We start from the raw sequence: 21,524 nt of genomic DNA, 5'->3' as shown, positions 1-21,524 counted from the left end.
GTTGGAGTGGTGACAATCGCCGGTTGGTTCCTTGGGAAATGAGGGTAAGACAGAGAGAGGACACGTTCGAAGACGCCAAAACAGCGGAATGCGAGGTTGGGAGAGGTGGAGAGTCGGCGCTCTCGGTGACGTCACGTCACCCTAACCCTAAGCCACGTACATCACCAGTGCTATAAATGTGGTTTACAGAGAGCCATTTTAAAAGATATAGATAGAAGAATACATAGAATAGGGGTATTATATTATCGGTCATTAGCTATTACCCTCGCTGTGGCAATTGTCCGTCACCACGACTAGAACGCCACCACCGCAAACACGCCCACCATCACCGCAGCCAGGCTGATCGCACCGCGGTCCGCACCGTTGGACAGGATGGTCGAGGGGCTGGGCGTGGCAGAGGTGCGGCTGTGAGTGCCCGAGACGATCACCGAGGAGGCCGCGGTGGTCCCGGTCGGGATGGTGATGAGGGCGGTTGAGGTGGGGACATCGGTGGTGCCCTTGGTGATCAGAGTAGTGGTGGACTTGGTGGCAGGGAGAGTGCCATCGCTGGCCGAGCCAGAGGCAGTAGCAGTAGCGGTGGCGGTGGCAGTGGCAGTAGCAGTAGCAGTCGCAGTGGTAGTAGCAGTCATAGTAGAAGTGGTAGTACCCGACGATTCACTCTTGGAAGCAGAGTTGGTAGCGGTCGCCGCGCCGGTCGACGTTGGGTTTACGCCCGCCGAGGAGGAGCCGGCGACATAGTCGGGGTTGCTGACGCCGAACTGGGTGGAGTACTGGTACTGGCCGGTGCCCTCGACAACGAGAAGCAGACCGTATTGGCTGGTATCGGGCTCCAGAGTGCTGCTGGGAGTCCACGAGAAGGAGCCGGAGTTGGGGATGCCCTCGGCCAAGGTCTCCAGGGGCACGACGTTGGTGCTGGGGCCACGCAGGAGAACCAGCGAGATGGGGCCCTCGGTGGTGGGGGTCCACTTGATGGTGTACTGCTTGCCGGCAGCAACGCGCTCGTTCAGACCGGGCTGGAGGATGGCATTGCCCGTGGGGTTTTTGGTGTAGTCCGGGGTGGTATAGGCCGAGGCGAGGGCCGCGAGGGCGGAGAAGACAGTCGCGAGAGAAAGACGCATTTTGAATTGGTAGAATTGATTCTTCTGTTTTTTTCTAAAGGATTGTGGAGGATCAAGTAGGGTGATCGTGGGTTTAAAAGAATGGACGATCTATACAAGATCGAGGAACGAGGGACGGGATCGAAGACGAGAAAATCCAAACCAACATCAGCAAGCAGACAAGGCACAGCCGCCTACTTATGGAGGCGATACCCCTGTCTCTCGGCCAAAGAGACGCAATGGACATGGCGAATCCAGGCGCTCTGGCTGAGTCTGGCTTGCGGCTCTTGTGCAAGCCAACTGGATCAACCGGACGCAACGGATCCAACGACATTTCGGACCCGGAACTAATCAAACTAAGTGATTTAGTGGGCAAGATGAGGGTCGCTGACTGGCCGGGACGATTTGGTGGAAATTAGACTCTCAGACCTCGCGAGGCACTAACTGTCCCTGAGCCATGATCTGTTCGACAATCGACAGGCTGTTGGACGGCGAGGTTCAGACTGATCTGGGGAGTGAGACATCCGGACGCCAGAGACACTTTTTAACTTCTCTGGACACTGGATAGACTTCTTCAAAGTGTCCTTCACGGTCAATTGGGAATTTGGGATCAGTAAAAATCTCTGAAGCCGACAAGGCTCCTGCTCACTCGACCACACTAAGAAAGCATACTATCGAGGCTAATCATAAGACTAATAATACGCGACCCTCCAGGATAAGCTGGCCAATCCGCGTAGGGTCGGAAATGAGGTTTACGATATAGGAGGCCGACGCCAATTGACTCTTTCTACCTTGGGCCCTCGAGTCTATATTCCGTAAACTGAGTTTTGTGAATCCTCCAGGCCCAATATTCTTTAGATATTTCCAATTTCCCAGTCCTCCGGGCACCAGATCGATGGTTTCCGGAAGTCCTGGTACGCAAAAACCGTGTGTCCACTATCCAAACTTCAAAGGGTCCAGACTCCCGACTCGACTGTCGACTCAACCGATCAGGCTTCCTTGAAGATAACTTAGCTCATTGAAGCCCGGAGTAGCGTCTTGGCATCACATTTGCCCCTCGCTTGACCGAGGATTGTCATCTTGTTCCTTGGTTCTTCTCCCAAGTCCCAACTCAACTCTGCGGATCGTCGGGCACAGACGATGTCCTCGGAGTAGTAGACTTCAGGTCAATGACTTCACAGTGTGTCAGAGGCTGAAAGTCAAAGCACATCTTTCCTGCACCATTTGCTGCATGATACATCATGGTGGAAGATATGCAGGAGCCCAACAGGTGACAATGCTGACCCGTCCAAGTGATTCAAGTCTGCAGGGACGGGCAAGGACTTGACTGCCGGTAATTATCATTATTCGGCTACAATGTTACACTGCCGTCTTACTCCATACTGTGAGAGGTTTCGAGGTTTCTTACTCGTGGCGGTTGCTGTTAATTGTTGTGTTGGTGGTGATCTTCTCCATATTAGGATTCGATGGCCATCATATCGCACTCCAGCTGTTTCCAGTTTTTGAGAAATTATTGCGCAAGTGGATTGGAGGGAACAGGGGACTGAGAGAAGCTATAGGGATAATAATAAAAAAAAGATAGGAAAGAAAAAAAAGCCCCTGGTAGGTATCTATTAACGCCAAACACTCAAGCTCTACGGAGTACTCTAGGGCAGCCCTAATCAACTGTGCGTCAAGCTTGCGATCCAGGTACCGTCAATAAACTGTGGAGTTTGAAGCATGAAATAGGGAGTCATTGACATCAAATATCTGTTAAAGGACCTCCAAAGCTCAAGAACCTTCCTTTATTTTCGCCTTGGATCTCCGACGCCAGCTCTTCGATGGTGATCTTTGGTGGAATCGGTGCCTGGTCCTTCCATACGGAGTAGACCTACACAGTACACGCTTTCCATCAGCGTGCCCATACTCTCAGTTCCGGGAACAAGGAAACATACCCTGCTCATCCCAGAACACCCAGTTCACCGGACTGCGCTTGATCAACTCCTCTGCCGGCAGACCCACGAGCGCAACCATCTCGGACCTTGACGGCGACAATGGATGTTGTCTCCGAGGTATAACACGTGGTGGGGAGTAGATATGAGGCAGAAGCCTTCAAAGAAGCCGGATTTCTAATCTGTTGTGCTTCATGGCTGGGAAGCATAGGAGACGAAAGGGGTGTGCTGATATTTGATGGAGACATTGTGATTGGTCCATTGTTTCCGCGGTGATTTGACTCATTCAACGTCCTGAAATTGATCATCTGGTCTTTCCAATGCTGGACTATCCAGAGTATATAAATCAGCCACCAGCATCATTGATAGAATGCCTGCAGTCATCCGAGCATGCATCGTCTGTCATAAAAGAAAGGTAGATAGATATTGACCCTAGGCACGCTTCCATCTCTCATCCAGTCTAACAACACAGGTCAAATGTGATCTGGAGAAACAACAGCCATGCACCAACTGTATCCGCTGGGAGGTTGAATGCATGTACGCTTCCCATGTCAAATACCCAATCGAACCTGCACATGCTGATAGAAGTAGTCCCTGGTCCCGCAAACGCAAGCGCATCACCAACAGCGTCTCCCCGCCACGGCCCAGCCCCCCACCCCGGCCGGCTGCGCACCCCGTCGCCCATGAAACCAGCTACAGCGGACGCAGCGAGTACCTGAGCGGCAGCGTCCCCTTTGACGAGACCCTGGTACATGTCCAGTCCGGCCAGGACGCCCCGGACACCGCCAGCGACGAGGACACGCAGCTCTTCCAGCAGCAGCGGGTCTACGATCTTCCTCCGTCCAGTGTCCAGAGCCATCTGATCGACTGCTTCATGCGGTACTGCGCGCCGTGGACGCCGATCATTGAGCCCGGGTGGCTACGCACGCCGTCCCCGTCGCCGCTGCTCCTGCAGGCCGTGTTGCTCGCGGGCAGCCGGGTGTCTCCGACGGCGTCGGCGGCGGTATCGAGTAAGGATTTCTACCGCAAGGCGAAGCTGCTCTTCTTCTTTGGTGGCGGGAATGACTCCATGGTCTCGATTGTCGCGGCGTGTCTTCTACATTGGTATAACCCCGTCGGCCCGGAAAAGGTCTCGACGGACACGAGTGGCTTCTGGATCCGCACCGCCGGCGCCATGGCGTTTCAGATCGGGCTGCACAAGGAGCCGGCGCTCAATGCGAAGGACCGGGGGCTGAGGAGAAGGTTATGGTGGGCTCTGGTGGTGAGCTCAGCGCTTCCCTATTGTGTCAATTTCAATTTTTCCCATGCGAACTCAGAGAGAGAAAAACAGGTACGCGATAACATCATCTCGGCCGGCACAGGACGCCCACGCACCATCAACCTGCACGACAGCGACGTTCTCCCGCCGACGCTCGACGACTTCGACGACCAGAACGACGACAAAGCGCAGCTCTTCCTCGCATACACCACCATCTGCCGCCTCCTCGGCGACACCGTCGAGGAATGCCTCCGCAAAACGATGACCGGGCGCCGCCGCAGCGAGCTCGAAACCGCCCTCTACCGCTGGATCAACCAGGCGCTTCCACGGCTGCGCCGCTCGCAACCGCAACCGCAAACAGACGCCTTCGAAGTCAACCAGCTGCTCGTCGTCTACCTCGCCATCCTCGTCATCCTGCACCGCTCCCCGACCCCCAACAGCGTCCCCTCGGCCGCGTCCCTGGTCGCAGCCTCCAGCATAGCCGGCGTCTTCGCGGACTTCCACGCCCGAGACCAGCTGCAGTTCCTGGGGCCGATCTTCGCGCTCTATGGCCTCACGGCTGGCTTGTCGCTGCTCTCGGCGTATCGGTACCCGGCGCTGCAGGCCACCGCCGAGGCCGAGCTGTCGACGATCAAGCTGTGTCTGCAGAGTCTGTCGAAGCGCTGGCGCTCGGCGGTGGGCCCGATCCGGGCGCTGCACCGCTTGACGGAACAGGTTCGGCGGCAGCCGGTGTTTGATGGCGGGGTGCCGCGGCTGGGGGACGATCTGGTCGCCTTCTTCCATGGCGTGGAGACGCGGTATTGTCGGCAGTGGGAGATTATCCAGGGGCGAGACCCGGGGGGGATTGGGTCTGGGGTGGCTGGGCCGGCGGAGCAGACGAGTGAAGTGCCGTTTGATGGGTATATGGATATCCTAGATCAGAACTGGGAGGGATCGGGATTCGACTGGAGTGGTTCGTGGTTACTGGATATATAGAAGACTTAACGAATTGACATGTACATCATCAACATGCTAGACGGAGGCGACTACAGCTTGTGCTTCAGAGACCGATGGCCGGCCACCTGTCCCTCAGGCAACTCCATCCCCCAGACAATCCGGCAATCCCACTGCGCATGGTTCTTCTTCTTCTTCTCCTCCTCACCCTCCCCGGACGGCCTCACAACCTCCCGGAACACCGTATCGCCCACTCCTCCCTCGCCCGCCAAAACCCACCGCCGCGCCACCTCGCCCGCCACGGCATCGCCATCCCGCTGCGCATCCAGCACCAGCAGCGCCCCGGCCAGAATCCACGCCAGCGTGAACATCACCCGCCGCCCATCCGCCAGCACAGCAGCGACATCGCCCGCGATGCGAGCCCGGAAAGCCAGCCACGCGCGCCTCAGCGCCGCCGCCTCCGCCGTCTCCGCCCGCAGCAGCCCCAGCACGCGCTCCATCCAGCCCGCGAAGACAGCAAAATGGTCGCGCGCCAGCAGGAAGCGCACCAGCTCGCTCGCCAGCACATTCGTCGTGCCCTCCCAGATGCTATTCACGGCGGTGTTGCGCAGCAGCCGCGCGACGTTGAATTCCGGCTCGTCCGCCTCGTCCATGTACCCGACGCCGCCCAGCGCCTCCTGACACTCCTGGATGCCCAGGACCGCCATCTTGCTCACGACCGCCTTCGCGGCCGCCGTCAGCGCACGGAACACGACCGTCGCTTCGCGCCCGCGAGGCACATGCGCCGCGGGGCGCGCGCTGCCCTCGCCTCCATCCGCGGGGTTCTCCACCGCGCCCATCACAGCGACGGTGAAGAAGCCCACCTGCAGCGCCGCGCGGTGCCGCGCCTCCAGCTCCGCCAGCAGCCGCAGGTGCATGGGGATCAGCCACAGGGGTTCGCCGACGGTGGAGCGGGCGCGCGCGAACGCCTTGGCGATGCTCAGCGCGCGGCGCCACGCGCCCAAGCTGCCGATGAAGGTGTGGGTGCGGGTGACGTTCAGCAGCGGGGCGATGGTCGCGACGCCCTTTTCGGGTTCGCCGACGAGGTGGGCGCGCATGCCATGCAGCTCGAGCTCGGCGGTCGGGAGCTCCTTGGTGCCGAGCTTGTTTTTGAGGCGGTGGATGCGCACGCCGTTCGCGACCTGCTTGGTTGTCGTGGTTTGCGGGTTGGTTGGGGCTGGGATGGGGATGGTGCGGCGGAGCGGGGCGAGGAAGGTGGAGAGTTTGCCCGAGGGCGAGGTTTTGGCGAGGAGGAGGGTGACGTTCGCGTCGGTGGCAGAGGAGAAGAATTTGAAGCCGTTGATCGTGTAGGCGCCGTCGCTGAGGGCGTCGGAGGATGACGACGAGGAGGGGAGAGGCGAGTACGTGGCCCATGTCTCGGTGTTCTGGACGTCGCTGCCGCCGGCCCGCTCGGTCATCCACTGGCCGGAGGTCCAGCAGTCCTCGGTGCGGGAGATGAGGCGGGCGTAGACGGCGCGGAAGGGGTGGTCGGCCGGGTAGGAGTGTTGCTGGAGCTGCTGGGAGAGGATCAGGGCGGCGCCGTCGGTCATCGCGGCGGGACAGGAGGTCAGGCCGGACGAGGGCGAGTAGAGGTAGTTGACGGCGTACTGGACGAGGCGGCGGGAGGCGCCGTAGGTGGGCTCGTAGCCGATGGCCACGACTCTGTCCCACTTAGTTCTATCGTCCTATAGAGCAAGCAGAACTTGAAAAAGAAGGCTACCGACCCATGTCTGGCGCCCCATCGGCCCAGCTGCTTCCATCCCTCGCTGGTTACCAGCCGGTCGTAGTCGTAGCGCTGGCCCCAGACATTATAGCTCTTGACGTACGGCTGGTTGCGTTCAGCGTCGGCGCTCCATTCGCGGATCTGGGGGGAGATGGCTTCTTCGCCGAGTTGGGTCAGGTTGGGCTGGATGGATTGGTTGATATCAGACGGTAAGTACCCTGAATGGTCAGCATGAGGCGATTGAGATAATTGCGGCAGTACACCCACATGCTAGGACTCGGTGAAGAGTGGCATCGGACGTATATGTGTTCTGGAGAGGCTCGGGGATGGTGATAGCGCCCCGATCCGCCGTGGCATGCGCCGCTGGATCCATATTCAGGCTGAGTACGGACTCAAGGAGTCCTGGATACCAGAATTGGGGGGAGTCTGGGAATACGGGGGCGTTGATATAAATGGTATCAGCGGCACTAACCGAGGCATCTGCCCATTCTCGGCTATAATTAACCGATGCATATGAAAGGGAAGATGGAGAGAGATATGTCAGAAGACTTGTGAATTTCCCAGTCTTTAACTACTGTACTAATTCTCCTGATCACCGACTAGTCCTTCCGAAACCCTAGTAGATTCATTGGATATCCCTTTTTCGACTTCCGCAAGTCCCGGTCCAGTCCCATCAGACGATGCACCGCCATCTGTGCTCCCCGAATCATATAGTCCATCGTCACCATCTCGCCCGGAATATCGACAAACTGCCCGATGAGCGCTAGATTCGTCATGTCCTTGGGGATCACCCGCGGCCGATCCCCCTCCTCTCGTGGTAACAGCGTCGCCGACATCCGTGGCATCACACAGGGGATAGTGATGCTCTGCGGCAGGATCTCCTCCCCCGGTATGCCCATCTGGTGCAAGAGTTCCGTCATGATCTCCTCGCCCGAACACTCCAGCATCGGCTTCTTCACGGCCTCGCCCTCCTTCTCGGGCGTCAGCATGTAGCCCCAGAACACCCGGACGTTGTCCGGTTGGTCGGGAAACAACGGTTGCCGGGGCACGTTCAGCGTCAACAGCCAGCTGCTATCTCTGAGCGTCACCAGGGAGCCCGTCTCGGGCTCGTCGCCAATCACCTCAAGAATCCGGTCCAGATGCCGGGGGTCCTTCAATGTGACGGTGAAGTAGCCCACGCGCGACTCATGCAGCCGCGTGCAGAAATTATACGCATTGCCGAACTTCGGGTGCTTCGTCGCCAGTTCCAGCCACAGCAGCCAGTTCTCGTCCAGGTCCTTTTCGATCTCCATCATCTCCAGCGACGGCGGCTCGCGGTTCGATCCCTGAGATGATCCGGAGGACACCGACCCGAGCGAGACAAAGACCAGGTCCTCCGGGCCCACGTCGATGGTTCTCTCGGGCTGGCCATGGCACGTAGTACGCAGCCGCGTCACCCGCGTCGGATTGTCCAGAGGTTCCGCGATGATGTCGGTGGTGATGGTGTTCGGCCGGAAATCGACCCTTTGCGCTTCTAGGTACCGCGCAATGGGCGCAACAATCGCCTCGTGGAAGTTGTAGCGGACGCGGTCCAAGGGCCGCGGATGATGGATATTCTGGATGTCGTGGGGGAAATGCTGAACGAAACGGCGGAATTCAGCGGCGCTGTGACTGGGTTGGAACCCGAACCTAGTCTCTCATCAATCACCATTTAACTCACCCCCGGCAGAGCAAAAAGGACAAGGGGTAGGGAGGGGAGCAAGTACATCGTCGCCAGCGTCAACCAGTAATTCGTCCGAAAGAAGCCATCTGAGAAATGCTCTCGGATCCGCGACCGGCCCAACGCACTTTCCGTCTTGGACGAGAGCACGAACAGATCCATTCGATCCTTGATCCCCAGATTCAGTCTCTTACCGTCGACCCGCTCCAGTCCGTTCTTCTTGCGCGCCAGGAACCTCGTGCGCGGCGGAATCTTCGGCACAAACTGCTCAAAGTACATCTCGATGTCCCCCCAGACGCTCTGCGCGGTGTCCGACGGCACGCGCAAAAGCAGCTCTTTCATCTGCCCGCCGCAGAAGTGCGGGATGCATTCCCCGCGGTAGTGATATCCGGACTCGGCGTCGCCGGTGCTGAGGTATCCTATTCCGGGTTTGCTCGGGGCTTCGAGGACGTGAATCCGATGCGGGGGCACCTTACACTCGCGGATGAGATGGACTGCCGCGGTGAGGGAGGCGAGGCCGCTGCCCAGAATCCAGGCGTCGAGGGCATTGGGGTCCGGGAGGCTTTCGAGAACCGGGGTGCCAGGACGGGAACTCACCGTGGAAGGGGGGCCGGAGGATGAAAGGGGGCTTGAGAGGGACATTCTAGGCTATCTGGCTGGGGTATCTTCAGCGAATATCATTCACCGCCATGAAGATGGGTGATTTTAGAGTCGTTCAACTGTTGAAGAGGAGGAAGAGACTCTTGAGATTTGATGGTGGTGCCGTCATACACTCTGTCCGAATGCGGCTGACAGCGTATCACAGACGAATGCACACTCCCTTGTACTGTCTCGAGCTATTCAACGTTATTGGACAATTCGGATCTAAGAATAGATAGAAGGTGATTATTCATGATCAGTTGTACCGGGTTGTGTATCCTTTTTAGTCGGGAATCTCAGGAAGTGCTCTTTAGGGTGCACTGTGCAGTGAGGATATTGCAAATACCATTGCAAGGAATAGGTAGAGTGATAATATCATAGGAAAGGAACTGATGTATACTGCAATCCATCAATCCATCAATCCCTCAACGGTCAAGTACCCCTTGTACTCAGGAAACGGATGTCCCTCCATCCTCTCCACCCTCAACTCCTGGATCATGGCCAGGTTCACACGTAGTCCGATATGTGGTCAAAAAATGCAGCAATTCAACATCCAAGGCAAGATGGCCGAGTTGGTCTAAGGCGTGAGGTTAAGGTCCACCTTAATATTTGACTATTCAAGTTTCCTCATCATCGTTTGATGGCGTGGGTTCGAATCCCACTCTTGTCAGATATCTTTTTGTTTTTTTCTTTCTTAATTTTTCATTTCACTTGGTTTGATCTCTTTTGATTTAATTTATTTACCCTTGGAATCTATCGAATAGAACAAACGTCATCCAGTTCTTGAGGATCACCGCTGATCGCCACGAAGCTCTCCTCTCCAACACACGTGCGGTCAACTGGAGATGCGATCTCTTCGACAGCAACGAGAACATATCAACAACCAGAACGATGGACTCCATTGCCGCTTCAATGGCGTCCAAGCCCTCATTCTTGGACCTCCCAGCCGAGATCCGACTGAATATCTATCGCTTTCTAATCCCAGATACCCCTGAACCGACCGGCAACAGCGCAGCGAACCCTCTCCGTTCAGACAAGGAACTATGTGCCCCGGCGCTCCTGCGGACAAATTCAACCATCTACCAAGAGCTGATCCAGGAGTGGTACGGTAGCGTGGCATACACTGCGACTCTCACGCTCTCCGGCCTTAGCTTCGTTGGACAAGAGTTTCCTCCATATACACCACTACCGTCCACCCTGCGCTTTGTGACCTCGTTCCATCTGTGGCTGCACTTGTGTCTCACGCCGGACGTGGAGAGACCAGCGGGGCCGTCGCATACGAATGATCCCGTCTATTATGGAGTGAGGGAGCGCGTGGAAGCCATCGCTGAGATCCTGGCGCGGACGAGAAGACTGCGGCATCTCCAGTTGACGGTGTATTTCAGTTTACCCGTGTATATCATAGTTAGACACCACCCGGCGAATCTGCAAAAGGTGCTCGGGTGGTGTCTATCGCTATTTGAGACGCTGCGCCTACTGCGGCCGATCAGCTACGAGATCGGGATGTCTCGTCACCGATCCCTTGCTGGAGAGAGCAACGGTGATAACACGATGAGCAACGTCGTTGCCAGAACTCGGGGATATATCGAAAGATTGAGTCGAAAAGTCTTCGTGACAGATCAGACGATCCTGAAGCACACTACTTTAGCGTAATCCCGAGGAGAGCTTGATTCAGTCATGCTAGTTAGTTATTTCCCCCGTCGTTCTGGTCAACCTTGTGGACAAACATGTACTCGCATACCCTCTCTGATCTCCCACTGGAGATTCTAGACCTGATCTTTTCATATCTCTGCCCGCATTGCGCTGAGCAGCCTGAGGCAACCCCGTGCAACTCAACCGTTCACACGCGCGATACCCTACTCGCGCTCTGTCTTGTCTGCACGCGGCTGCGACCCAGCGCCCAGGCCATCCTATTTCACGAGTACCATGTGGCGTACCGGTCGACAGGTGGTGCAGAGTCCAGCTCAGAGGGCCCGCTAGTGTCGTTCTTGAAAGCTGTTACTCGACGTCCATATCTAGCCAACCAGGTCAAAAGAGTCTGTATCTCGTCGTCCCAATTGCGATCGATCGGCTGCAATGATGCTCGATCTATGCTTGAAGAAGCTGCCCTGGCCAGGGGCACGACCCTGTCAAAGGCCTGGGCACCACGAATGCTGGATATCTCCAATGAGCTCCCCGAGTCGAGGCAGTTTCTCGCTTCTTTTCTTCAAGGTTGGGATTCGATCGGAGAGCTTCAGACTCCTTCTCAACAGCAACGACGATGGCTCAATACCGAGCTGGCGAGCATGGTAATTGCTCTGCTTCCCAAGCTTGAACACGTCGGCCTTGAAACAGGCGCATTTCCCTTGGAGGCCAATCTCATGCCATCTCTACAGGCGTTCGGAGCCACCAATCTTCCAATACGGAGCGTCGGTCTCTATTCCTGGCAGTCTCCCTCTGCACTCGCTTTTCTTCGATTGGCGAGTCGCCTCGAAATCCTCCACGTCCACAAGTACACCGTCTCCTTGCCGGCTCTCGCCCTGCCGACGTTCACCACCCTCCGCCTAACCGAGTGCCGATACAGCGAGCAAGATCTTGGAAAGCTCCTGGGCAAATGCACGAATCTCGAAACCTTCGTCTACGAATCCAGCTGGGCTGACCAATACGGATGTGCACCCGATATGTCCGGCAGCGATCATTTCCAGCCCACTGACGCGGTTGTGCATCTTCGTCGCCAGCGTCGCATGCTACGGAACCTGCATCTCGACCTCCGGAAACGGGGCAGTTTCCCCAACCCTGGGGGCACCATCCAGCCGATTTCCAGCTTGGAGGAGTTTGGTGCGCTCCAGCATCTGTTTGTGCATTCGTCTATGTTGTGGATCGCTCGGCCGCCCCCCGCAATCCGAGTCTGCCACTGGATCTCCTACCCTGGCTGAAGAGCGCTTGGCGAGCTTCCTGCCCCGGACGATTGTCTCGTTGCACCTGGCGGACTTGAATGGAAATGCTCCAACGCAAGCTGCGGCGCTGGCTGGCCTGGCGGATGCAGTTGCGGAGGGGGCATTCCCGTGTTTGAAAGTAGTGCGGTGCGATGAGAGTCCGCGCTTCTCCGAGTCTCTTGAGGAGAGGCTGACTGCTGCTGGGGTGGATTTGGGCTATGCCAGCTGGCCGGTCGAGCCGCCTCCGCCATATTTCTATGAACCCGGGTTCTATCCCCATTATGCCATGCCGTTGCCTGATTCGGAGGATGAGGATCTTTGATTTTGAGGTGTCAGTTCTACTACAAAGAGGATTTGATTCCGCAGTCGCCCTTCAGATGTGATCAGCCAGTCTACCATACCATACACCATACCACGAGTCAACTCAATCGTTTCCAGTCACCGTGTGTGCATTGCATCTGCAAGATACTTACCAGCAAACCGACAGCAACAAAGAAAAAAAACAAAAAAAAACAAAAACAAAGAAACAAACAGCAACTCACAAGAATCCCTGCCGCACCATTGCCCTCCCCTCCCCTCCTTCAAAGTTCATCCTTTCCCTTCTTCCGCGACATCTCCCTCCAATCCTTATACTCAAGCAACGTCCAGCCCGGCCCATCCACCGCTTTACTGGCCACCGCCACGGGAGCCCCCTTCTCCCCGGCCTGAGAATACTCGATAGCGGCGAGGTGCAGCACCAGCCTACCCGCCGCATTCGCATTATGGATGGTCAGATGCTTCTCCGGCTTCAGGAACACGACGATGTTCCCGGTGACGAGGGCGCGCGCGCCGCACATGGCGCTGAAGGACGGGTAGAGTTTGACCTTGTCGTGGCGGACCAGGTGGATGAGGTCCTCGAGGAAGATGGGATTGAGCTTCGTCGGGGCGATCACGTCGAAGAGGACGCAGGGCCAGGGCTCGGGCGATCCGAGGATCTGGGGGAGGATGGGCTCGACTTTGGGGGGGGGAGAATCGGAGGATGGGGTGGTGTCGGTGGGAGGAAGGGCGGTATAGTTGGTTTCGCTGGCCATTTTGCTTGCTATTCTTTTAGTGATTTGCAGCTGGGTATGTTTTGTATTTAGAGAATGATGCAGTAACAGAATGGGGAGTTGGGATCTGGAGAGAGACAGTCCAGTCCAGATCAGATGAATTTATATTCGAGAGTCATCATTCCTAGCTGAGACTATTCCAGCGTGATGAAACATGTTTGTTAGAGGCACCCCAGCACAAGAAGGAAAGAAAGGGAAAAACCCCCCAGAATTACTTCCATTGTCTGAGTCCGATCAAGGCTCTTTTGTTTTCATGAAGCAGGAGTAAGTAGAAAGAGGAGTTGTTTATCCTTCTTGAGACTACAACAACAAAGACAACCTCCCCTCCAAAGGGCTGAGACAGAAGAAGACTCATTGATGAGTTCATTCCCATCTGCTGCCTTCAGTAAAGATATCAAAGCTAGTTTCATCAGAATCAAGAAAAACACCTGATCTCTCTCTCTTTTGTTTTCATCGTTTCATACAAGCTGTGGTCAATCTTCTAACTCTAAAGGTCTTGCCGGATAGAAGCAACTCAAAGGATGATCTGAAAGAGAAAGAGAAAAAGAGCCCATGAAGCACTGATAGTTCTCCATGAGCATCTCAGGGAGGAAGCCATGCTTTCCGGGGTGCTGCCTGTGCTATCACTTTGGGGAGTTGCCTGGTCATTTTGCTCGACAAATTAAGTATATGCCCTGGGGAAAAGTCACGAATGTCTGCTCCTTGAAGGAGAATGGGAGAATAATTACACTAATCTATTGACTATATCTATACTATTATCTCGATATACAATATAACCCCAGAAGAACAAAAATCAATCGCTCTCCTTGTCCGGGGACCCTTTCTTCACAAAGCCCTTCACCAGATACACCATGCTGATCGCTATCCCTAGCCCTCCCAGCCCGATCCCCATGTACAGCGCCCCCCGATAGCCCAGCAGCATATCATCGAGCGTCTTCCCCCCGCGGTTGACATGCACCTCCACCGTCCCGGCAAACCCCAGCCCCAGCGAGATACTGTAGTTCACGACCGTGGTGACCAGCGACGCCGCGATCCCCTGGTGGTGGCGCTCGACCGCGTTGGACAGCAGCACCGTGCTGGCGGGGAACGACATGTCCATGCCCCAGGGCATGACGACCAGGGAGACAAAGACCAGCGCCCAGTAGGTCTGGTGCACCGGGGCGATGGCGACGAAGAGCACGCCCAGCGTGAACGCGACCATGGAGAAGAACATGATCCAGCCCGGCCGGATGCGGCTCATCAGATACCCGGTAGTAATAGAGGCCAGCACGCCCGAGATCCCCGGCGGGACGAACTGCGCGGCCGCGAGCAGCGGCGACAGGCCGCGCACGCGCTCGAGGAACAGCCACAGGTAGTAGTTCCAGATGCCGAAGCTGGCCCAGCCGCAGGCGATGCAGGCGAGGACGAAGGAGACGTCGAGCGTGAGCGCGTGGAAGGGGATGAGCGGCTTGGTGGCGACGCGCAGCTCCCAGGCGAAGAAGAGCGCGAGCAGCGCGGCGCCCACGAGCAGCAGCACGTACACGGAGGGGTTCTGCCAGCCGGCGATGGGGGCCTGGTTCCACGCGACGTTGATGAGGACGAGGCCGCCGACGCCCAGGCACGCGCCCAGCACGTCCAGCTCCTGCATCCAGCCGAGGACGGTGAGCGCGTGGTGATCGCGCGGGTGGTGGATGCGCGGGAGGACGGCCCAGGCGAGGGCGGCGAGGAGGACGGAGACGATGGCGTTGGCCCAGAAGGTCCAGGGCCACCAGGCGAGCTGGCTGAAGAGGGCGGCGAAGACGCCGCCGATGATGGCGCCGTTGGGCGCCGTCGCGCCGAACATGGCGAAGATCATGTCCTTCTTCGGGCTGGGGGGGTACGTCGCCCCCAGGATGGCCAGCCCGTTCGGCAGCAGCATGGCCGGGCCGAGCCCCTGCACGGTGCGCGCGAAGATGAAGAGCACGTAGTTGCTGTACACGGCGACGCCGGCGACCAGCGACCAGAGGCCGAGCCACAGGAAACCGATCACGACCATGATGTGGTAGCCGAAGCAGTCGCCGCAGCGGCCGAAGAAGAGGATGAAGGTGCCCACGGTCAGCGAGTAGCCGGCGATGAACCAGGCCAGGATGCCGTTGTCGTCGATCCCGAAGGAGTCGCCGATGATGGTCAGCGGGGCCAACTGGCTTCCCAGCCCGGCCTGTGTCATGAACTGCGCCATGCAGATCACGAAGATGAAGAGCGTCTCGCGGAGGGGGGAGAGGCTCTGGGCGATGGACCAGCCGGAGCGGGTTTGATGGAGGTCCAGGCCATCGTTGGCTTCCGTGTCACTCATATTGACAGGAAGAGAGGTCTGGTAGTGGTGGTGAAGGAAGAAGAGAAATAAACCATGATCTCTTTCTTGCAAGAGACAAGAGATGCTGATGCAGCCGGATTTGCGGACGATCCGAAGGAACTGGTTATATCCGCATTTCCGGGCATTATTAAGAATTGCGGTCAGATTCCGTGTGTTGCATTCTGGTTTGGCCAGTCAGGAGAAAGTATTTAAGCTTAGACTCTTTTTTCATGGAGCCTTACTTGAGGAGGAAGTTGAGTCTAATAAAAGGGTACGCCAGAGGGCCCGTCCTAGCAGTCTAGGGCAGGCAGTCTAGCACAAGACAGACATCATAATAACTACAGAGTAGTGATCCTTTCACCCCTATACAGTATACACCATCCCCTAACACACTATGCCTCTCCCTCAATGTCCCGCCGTCCTCTCTCGAGCCGACTGGATCAGTCCCTTGGTCTCCTCGCTCACTTCCTCCTGTAGTTCCCCCAGCCGCCGGTTCCAGAACTGCCATCTCTCCGCACACAATTGGCCCTGTCCAGCGTACAACGGCCCCGGCTTCATCATCCGCTCCATCTCCTCGGTTTTCACCGCATCGTTCGATTGTTCGAACAAAGCCTGCCCGCCGTAGAGCATCCACATCGTCGCCGCCGCAACCTCGCCGTCGCGCTCAGCCCCTTTCAACTCCTCCTCCAGGGCCGACCGGAGACTCCAGACTGCAAACAACGACAGTGATGGGTCGCGGCGGCTCATCAGGCGGGCCGTGAAGGCTTGGAGGTTGATCCATTCGGTTGTTGCCTGGGGTGTGGACGAGGTGTAGGCGGGTGCTGTTGGCTCTGGGGGTTAGTAGGTTTCTTTTTTCCTTTCATCCTCGCAGAAGGAGGCTATGGGACATACGGTTCCAGGATTCTCTCAGGCTCGGTCCGAGGATGGGGAGGTCCGTCCAGAGGCGGGTTTCAGACTGCGCTTTCCAGTTATTGTTTTGGTTCATTCGCGGAAGAGTAGGGCTTTCCGGTTCTTACATCCCAGATCTGGATTGTTCTTGGTGGTAGCGCGGTCAACGCTGTGATCACCTCGACCAGTTGATCCTGCGCCGCGTCATCGTGGGGAATCTGTTTGGCGATGTGGATGAAAACCGCCCAGACAGACCAGAGGAAGGATTCGATCGCCTCTGCGTCCTCGGTTGGAGTCCAGGCGTTGATCGCGGTTGCGGTCTCACTGGCCGGGGTGGAGTTGCGGAGATGGTCATTGAGGATGTCAAAGACGCGCTGCTCGGTTGTATCTGGGTTTGCTAGGGATTGGAGGGTAAGAGACGCCATGATGAATATTGAGAATCCACTGCGGCGTGTTTTTTTTTTTTTCCCTTGCGAATTGGGGGGGAGTCGCCGTATAAATATGAAGCGATGGTTGGCGGGGTAGAGAATCGGGATCGACCAAGCACGATGCGTGTTTGCAGCACGAGTACATATATGTAGACAGATATAGATGGAGAGATAGATGGATGGATAGATATACTAGTATCCTCCGTCGCTGCCAGACTGGACTATCGCTTCTGCCTCGAGACAAGGTTACATCTCCTCAGTCTTTCCCCCGACAATCACCGACGGTGTTCCTGAATCTCTCTGCACTGTATCGGGATTATTGCGATGCTTGATAACGAACGCCATGACGAATGCTCCCCGCATCAACTAGAATAGAGGCTCTAGGCCACAGAATATATAAACACTTTATCTAAGCTATCTTCACCATATAGATATATATATATTTATTATTTTTTACTCTACTTTCCACTATGAATATGTCAGATCCACCAGTCGTCACCCTCCTCAAAGACCTCATCCAGATCCCCAGCACCAGCGAACATGAACAAGACATCACCCGCTGGCTCGACACCCACCTCTCCCGCCTCGGCTACACCGTCGAACGCCTCCCCATCGCCCCAGCCTCCCCCCGCGAGAACATCGTCGCGTATCTTGGCTCCCAGCGCCGCGTGAGAGTCTGCCTCTCCTCACACACCGACACCGTCCCGCCGCACCTCCCGCTGCGCGTCGAGGGGTCGACCATCTACGGCCGCGGGGCGTGCGACGACAAGGGCTCGCTGGCGGCGCAGATCTGTGCGCTTGAGGAGCTGCGCGCGGAGGGCGCGGTCCGGGAAGGGGACGTGGGGCTGTTGTTTGTGGTTGGGGAGGAGAAGGGCGGGGCGGGGATGTATGCGGCGAACGAGCATGATCTCGTCTTTGAGGGGGTGGTGTTTGGGGAGCCGACCGAGGGGAAGCTTGTGGTTGGACATAAGGGGCATTTGGTGTTTGAGCTGGTTGGCGAGGGGCAGGCGTGGTGAGTCTTCACACTCCTGGTGGACCGGGGGTGGGGGTGGGATGTGCAGACCGTAAGTCCGCTGACGTACTATGGACAGTCACTCCGGGTATCCCCAGCACGGCATCAATGCGAATACGGCCCTGGTCCAAGCCCTCGGGGACTTTCTGTCGACTGAATTCCCTGCATCGCCGCTGCTGGGCCCCGCGACGTTCAACATCGGCAAGATGGAGGGCGGCGTGAACTACAATGTCGTTCCGGGGACGAGCTCCGCGCTTTGTGCGGTGCGCGTCGCGACGGATATGGCGGAGTGTAAGAGGATCGTGTCCGAGGTGGCGGCTAGACATCCGCATGTCAGCCTGGAATTCAAGTTCGACTATCCGGAGACACTCCTGGATCATGATGTTGATGGTTGGTTTTTTGCGCGCCTCTCCGATGTGGATGGCTACTAACGGGATTGTCCAGGGTTCGAAACGACTCCGGTTGCTTATGGGACAGATGTCCCAAAGTTCAAGGGGGACCATAAGAGATATCTATATGGCCCGGGGTCAATCTTGGTGGCGCATGGCGAGAACGAGCAGATTGAGGTTGACGAGTTGCTAGAGGGGGTGAGGGCGTATAAGAAACTAACTATGCACTTGCTCAATTCTTGACTCTACTGCGACGCAATTGTCCGATCCAGCTATATATATATATATATATATATATTTATATTCTCGATTGCGTTGGCAGACAGTGAGGGACAAAAATGATCAAGATATATTCTGATCCCCGCCACGGATGTTGATACACCACCGAGCTCAGCGAGGGCCAAGCAACAATCGGTTTTATATTCAAACCCTCAACTCCCTACGAACAACTCTTCCGTCAGTACCTCTGTCAGTCATCCAGTAGCTTAATATCAACGCTCATATCGACGACCCCAACTTGCAAATGTCTAATAGAGGTCAAAAAGCTCGCGAAATCAAAAGTCCGGTGCTGTGGTCTAGTGGTAGGACGTCACGTTGTGGCCGTGCCAGCCCCGGTTCGATTCCGGGCAGCACCACTCGAATAATCTTTTTGGTTTTCTCATTTTTTTTTCTTCCTATCCAGGAGGTGAAGAGGCTTCTACGAGCGGAGACGGGAGGTGTTGAGCTGCAGAGGATGTATGAAACTGTGAGAATCCTCTAGAAGGGGGGGATTTAGGATGCGAAGCACCGGGAAGCATGGGGTGAGTCTGATGCGAAGGACTCGGCGGATATTGTGTCAAGTCAATCCCCAGAATTCCTTCTGGATGGACACACTCGATACATTCCTCTCTCCGCTGCCTGACGAGCTAGCGATGGATCGTGTCCAGCAGAAGTACTATTCTTACTGTTCGAGGGTTTCAAATGAAAGAGATGAATTCAACGCTATGGATATCTATGCACTGCTTTGTTCACAATCCAAACACCCCTCTATTTGCCGAAAACCTTGAAGCGGTCCTCAAGGGGCAGGAAAGTCTTCTCGCCAGGCTCGCCGGTAGGGGTGCCAAAGACCAGCTGGGCATCCAACTTCCACGAGGCGGGCAGGTTCCAGGTCTTCTGAATCTGCTCGTCGATCAGAGGGCTGTAGTGCTGGAGATTGGCCCCGAAGCCTTCGGACTGGAGCGCAGTCCAGACTATACGCTGTTAGACGGTCACCAATCATGAGAGAAGATCAAACAACGTACCGAGATACTGCGACATGGCGTTGGATTCAACGGCAAAGGGATCGAACTTGGCGGCGTACATGGGGAACTTCTCCTTGATAGGATCCAGGGACTCAAAGTCGACGAAGAAGAGGACCTGGGACGGTCAGCAGTCAGCAAAAGAGGAACCATCCATGCACATTTTCCCCCTTCGGGCGTACCGTTCCATAGGCTGCGCGGAAAGCACTGAGCTTGGGCTTGGTCTGGCTCTCAAACATCTCCTGGGGGATCTGGCCGGCAGCAACCAGGCCCTCCATCACGCTGATGGCGATATCCCAGACCTTCTCGTGCTCCTCCTTGAGCAGGAGGACGACGCGCGACGTCTGCGTGTTGAAAGAGCTGGGGACATGCAGAACGGCGTCCTGGACGATGCTCTCAATCGCGTCGTCGGAGATGGGGCTCTCGGACTTCAACCCATAGTAGGTGCGGCGGGCCTTGGCCAGCTCCAGGAGACTGGCGGTGGCGGGGTTCTTGAATTCAGGTTGAGTCGAGCCCATTGTGTCTATTGAGTTGCTAGTTGGAATTGAAGTTTTTGATGTCGTTATCGTTGTCGTTGTCGATGATGTTGAGTCCATTCAAGGGCCACACCAGGCCCTTATATATCCTGCTTCAGGGACTCCAACTCCATTGACCATTGCTTTGAAATCCCACATGAGCCATCCAATTTCTAAGATTGCGAATCCACCAGCCCATATTTTTTTCCCCTTTGTTGTTTAGTCAGTTTTTGCAGTGGGGATTCGCGTTGGCAGTTGGCAGTTGGCAGTTGGCAGTTGGCCATTGTGCAATTGTGCAATTGTGCAAGAATACCGTCTCTCGGCTCAATTTCCCCGAGCGATGCCAGATGCATCATCGCTAGCCAATCAGAATACTTCAGCCAGGTACCAGCAAATTTATCAGCGGCTTTACGGATATTGGGGGATTGTTTATGATGATTATCAACAGCTTAGAAATGCAGTTCCTTTGCTTATGTCCATGATGATGATCTAAGATGGGAATGAGAAATCATGATTAGAAGAGCCAGCACTCTGTCTGAACCCTGCTCCTATGGAATGATTAGTATTCATGCTATTATGCATCTTATTGATGCTGCCTGGATGTGCAGGGGTTTTTTACTGTGTACTGTCCTGATTACTTATCTGGTCCACTTTCTGCCGAGGAGGATAAGGATTATGCCTGCACATGGAACTATTTTTAACTCTTGTGTCAATGAACTAGATCATCTTGACTTGAATTGCAATCTACATTCACAGGCGAGAATGGAAAAAAGCATCTCAAAAAAACATATCTGTGGTGCTGCCCGGAATCGAACCGGGGCTGGCACGGCCACAACGTGACGTCCTACCACTAGACCACAGCACCAGAAGTGTTGAAAGACAGCGGGATTTTACATTTACAAGGCAGACATAACGTTCAAAACAAACAACTTAGTTACTCGACCATATTATCATGGTAATTGCCTGTGATAATAATTACAATGGTTGAGATAGACTTCTACGTACTTTCATTGTGAGGAATTAGATGCCTTAATGTTTGTTGAGTGCGGAGGAAGAGTCTGCCACACACACACGAGATTGTATATCTGATTGACCTTAATCCAGTAGCTTTTCAAGGCCCAGATCTGAGTGGTAGAAACTGATTTCTCGGCTCTATACCTGCTACTATCCCTCATAGCACTTCCTTGGCCCTGCCAAATGACGCCTTGACTTGAAGGCGATACTATTTCACAAACCAATGATCCCACCTGCATTGCGGCCGCGCTCTATGTAGCAATTTATAATCAATCTACTGGCACAGCGCCGGACAATGAATTTTAAATGGCTGAAATTAGAGGTACTGGAAGTCATGTGCTGATGTTACACAAATAGATGATAATGGC

At 55.7% G+C, this 21,524-nt stretch overlaps 12 protein-coding genes and 3 non-coding genes across 15 annotated transcripts, besides 7 other annotated features; 6 read left to right on the top strand and 9 right to left on the bottom strand.

Moving 5' to 3' along the window:
* Positions 1-293: 293 nt before the first annotated feature.
* On the bottom strand, positions 294-1,118 carry ACLA_013190 (GPI anchored serine-threonine rich family protein; the record flags this gene model as incomplete). Its single annotated transcript, XM_001274309.1, has 1 exon — positions 294-1,118. The coding sequence occupies one exon, from the start codon at positions 1,116-1,118 to the stop codon at positions 294-296; it is 825 nt and encodes a 274-aa protein (XP_001274310.1).
* Positions 563-626: a microsatellite.
* A 1,452-nt stretch (positions 1,119-2,570) lies between the features above and the next one.
* On the bottom strand, positions 2,571-3,110 carry ACLA_013180 (uncharacterized protein; the record flags this gene model as incomplete). Its single annotated transcript, XM_001274308.1, has 2 exons — positions 2,571-2,650; positions 3,032-3,110. The coding sequence occupies 2 exons, from the start codon at positions 3,108-3,110 to the stop codon at positions 2,571-2,573; spliced, it is 159 nt and encodes a 52-aa protein (XP_001274309.1).
* A 453-nt stretch (positions 3,111-3,563) lies between these two features.
* Positions 3,564-5,261, top strand: ACLA_013170 (transcription factor domain-containing protein; the record flags this gene model as incomplete). The annotated part of the gene is made up of 1 exon (XM_001274307.1): positions 3,564-5,261. One exon carries the CDS (start codon positions 3,564-3,566, stop codon positions 5,259-5,261), a length of 1,698 nt encoding a protein of 565 aa, XP_001274308.1.
* A 50-nt stretch (positions 5,262-5,311) lies between these two features.
* ACLA_013160 (putative acyl-CoA dehydrogenase) lies at positions 5,312-7,354 on the bottom strand (the record flags this gene model as incomplete). The annotated part of the gene is made up of 3 exons (XM_001274306.1): positions 5,312-6,920; positions 6,983-7,199; positions 7,249-7,354. The coding sequence occupies 3 exons, from the start codon at positions 7,352-7,354 to the stop codon at positions 5,312-5,314; spliced, it is 1,932 nt and encodes a 643-aa protein (XP_001274307.1).
* A 226-nt stretch (positions 7,355-7,580) lies between these two features.
* On the bottom strand, positions 7,581-9,322 carry ACLA_013150 (oleate hydratase; the record flags this gene model as incomplete). Its single annotated transcript, XM_001274305.1, has 2 exons — positions 7,581-8,649; positions 8,727-9,322. 2 exons carry the CDS (start codon positions 9,320-9,322, stop codon positions 7,581-7,583), a joined length of 1,665 nt encoding a protein of 554 aa, XP_001274306.1.
* A 554-nt stretch (positions 9,323-9,876) lies between these two features.
* ACLA_013140 lies at positions 9,877-9,989 on the top strand. Its single transcript has one exon. It is a non-coding gene; the product is annotated as a tRNA-Leu (tRNA).
* Positions 9,990-10,210: 221 nt separating this feature from the next.
* ACLA_013130 (uncharacterized protein) lies at positions 10,211-10,972 on the top strand (the record flags this gene model as incomplete). Its single annotated transcript, XM_001274304.1, has 1 exon — positions 10,211-10,972. One exon carries the CDS (start codon positions 10,211-10,213, stop codon positions 10,970-10,972), a length of 762 nt encoding a protein of 253 aa, XP_001274305.1.
* Positions 10,973-11,046: 74 nt separating this feature from the next.
* On the top strand, positions 11,047-12,556 carry ACLA_013120 (F-box domain protein; the record flags this gene model as incomplete). The annotated part of the gene is made up of 2 exons (XM_001274303.1): positions 11,047-12,156; positions 12,206-12,556. The coding sequence occupies 2 exons, from the start codon at positions 11,047-11,049 to the stop codon at positions 12,554-12,556; spliced, it is 1,461 nt and encodes a 486-aa protein (XP_001274304.1).
* Positions 12,557-12,725: 169 nt separating this feature from the next.
* Positions 12,726-12,765: a microsatellite.
* A 50-nt stretch (positions 12,766-12,815) lies between these two features.
* Positions 12,816-13,304, bottom strand: ACLA_013110 (uncharacterized protein; the record flags this gene model as incomplete). The annotated part of the gene is made up of 1 exon (XM_001274302.1): positions 12,816-13,304. The coding sequence occupies one exon, from the start codon at positions 13,302-13,304 to the stop codon at positions 12,816-12,818; it is 489 nt and encodes a 162-aa protein (XP_001274303.1).
* An 811-nt stretch (positions 13,305-14,115) lies between these two features.
* Positions 14,116-15,633, bottom strand: ACLA_013100 (MFS transporter; the record flags this gene model as incomplete). Its single annotated transcript, XM_001274301.1, has 1 exon — positions 14,116-15,633. The coding sequence occupies one exon, from the start codon at positions 15,631-15,633 to the stop codon at positions 14,116-14,118; it is 1,518 nt and encodes a 505-aa protein (XP_001274302.1).
* Positions 15,634-16,038: 405 nt separating this feature from the next.
* Positions 16,039-16,946, bottom strand: ACLA_013090 (DUF3632 domain-containing protein; the record flags this gene model as incomplete). The annotated part of the gene is made up of 3 exons (XM_001274300.1): positions 16,039-16,463; positions 16,525-16,588; positions 16,650-16,946. The coding sequence occupies 3 exons, from the start codon at positions 16,944-16,946 to the stop codon at positions 16,039-16,041; spliced, it is 786 nt and encodes a 261-aa protein (XP_001274301.1).
* Positions 16,947-17,094: 148 nt separating this feature from the next.
* Positions 17,095-17,139: a microsatellite.
* Positions 17,140-17,419: 280 nt separating this feature from the next.
* Positions 17,420-18,392, top strand: ACLA_013080 (putative peptidase; the record flags this gene model as incomplete). The annotated part of the gene is made up of 2 exons (XM_001274299.1): positions 17,420-17,961; positions 18,041-18,392. The coding sequence occupies 2 exons, from the start codon at positions 17,420-17,422 to the stop codon at positions 18,390-18,392; spliced, it is 894 nt and encodes a 297-aa protein (XP_001274300.1).
* Positions 18,393-18,623: 231 nt separating this feature from the next.
* Positions 18,624-18,654: a microsatellite.
* Positions 18,625-18,654: a microsatellite.
* A 260-nt stretch (positions 18,655-18,914) lies between these two features.
* On the top strand, positions 18,915-18,985 carry ACLA_013070. Its single transcript has one exon. It is a non-coding gene; the product is annotated as a tRNA-His (tRNA).
* A 391-nt stretch (positions 18,986-19,376) lies between these two features.
* ACLA_013060 (putative nitroreductase family protein) lies at positions 19,377-20,145 on the bottom strand (the record flags this gene model as incomplete). Its single annotated transcript, XM_001274298.1, has 3 exons — positions 19,377-19,579; positions 19,631-19,745; positions 19,810-20,145. 3 exons carry the CDS (start codon positions 20,143-20,145, stop codon positions 19,377-19,379), a joined length of 654 nt encoding a protein of 217 aa, XP_001274299.1.
* Positions 20,146-20,390: 245 nt separating this feature from the next.
* Positions 20,391-20,423: a microsatellite.
* A 2-nt stretch (positions 20,424-20,425) lies between these two features.
* Positions 20,426-20,449: a microsatellite.
* Positions 20,450-20,936: 487 nt separating this feature from the next.
* ACLA_013050 lies at positions 20,937-21,007 on the bottom strand. Its single transcript has one exon. It is a non-coding gene; the product is annotated as a tRNA-His (tRNA).
* Positions 21,008-21,524: the final 517 nt, after the last annotated feature.

This window comes from Aspergillus clavatus, genomic scaffold, assembly GCF_000002715.2.
Source record: "Aspergillus clavatus NRRL 1 1099423829795 genomic scaffold, whole genome shotgun sequence".
NCBI lineage: Eukaryota > Fungi > Ascomycota > Eurotiomycetes > Eurotiales > Aspergillaceae > Aspergillus > Aspergillus clavatus.
Note: the sequence above shows the minus strand (reverse complement) of the source record. Positions and strands in the feature narration are given on the sequence as shown.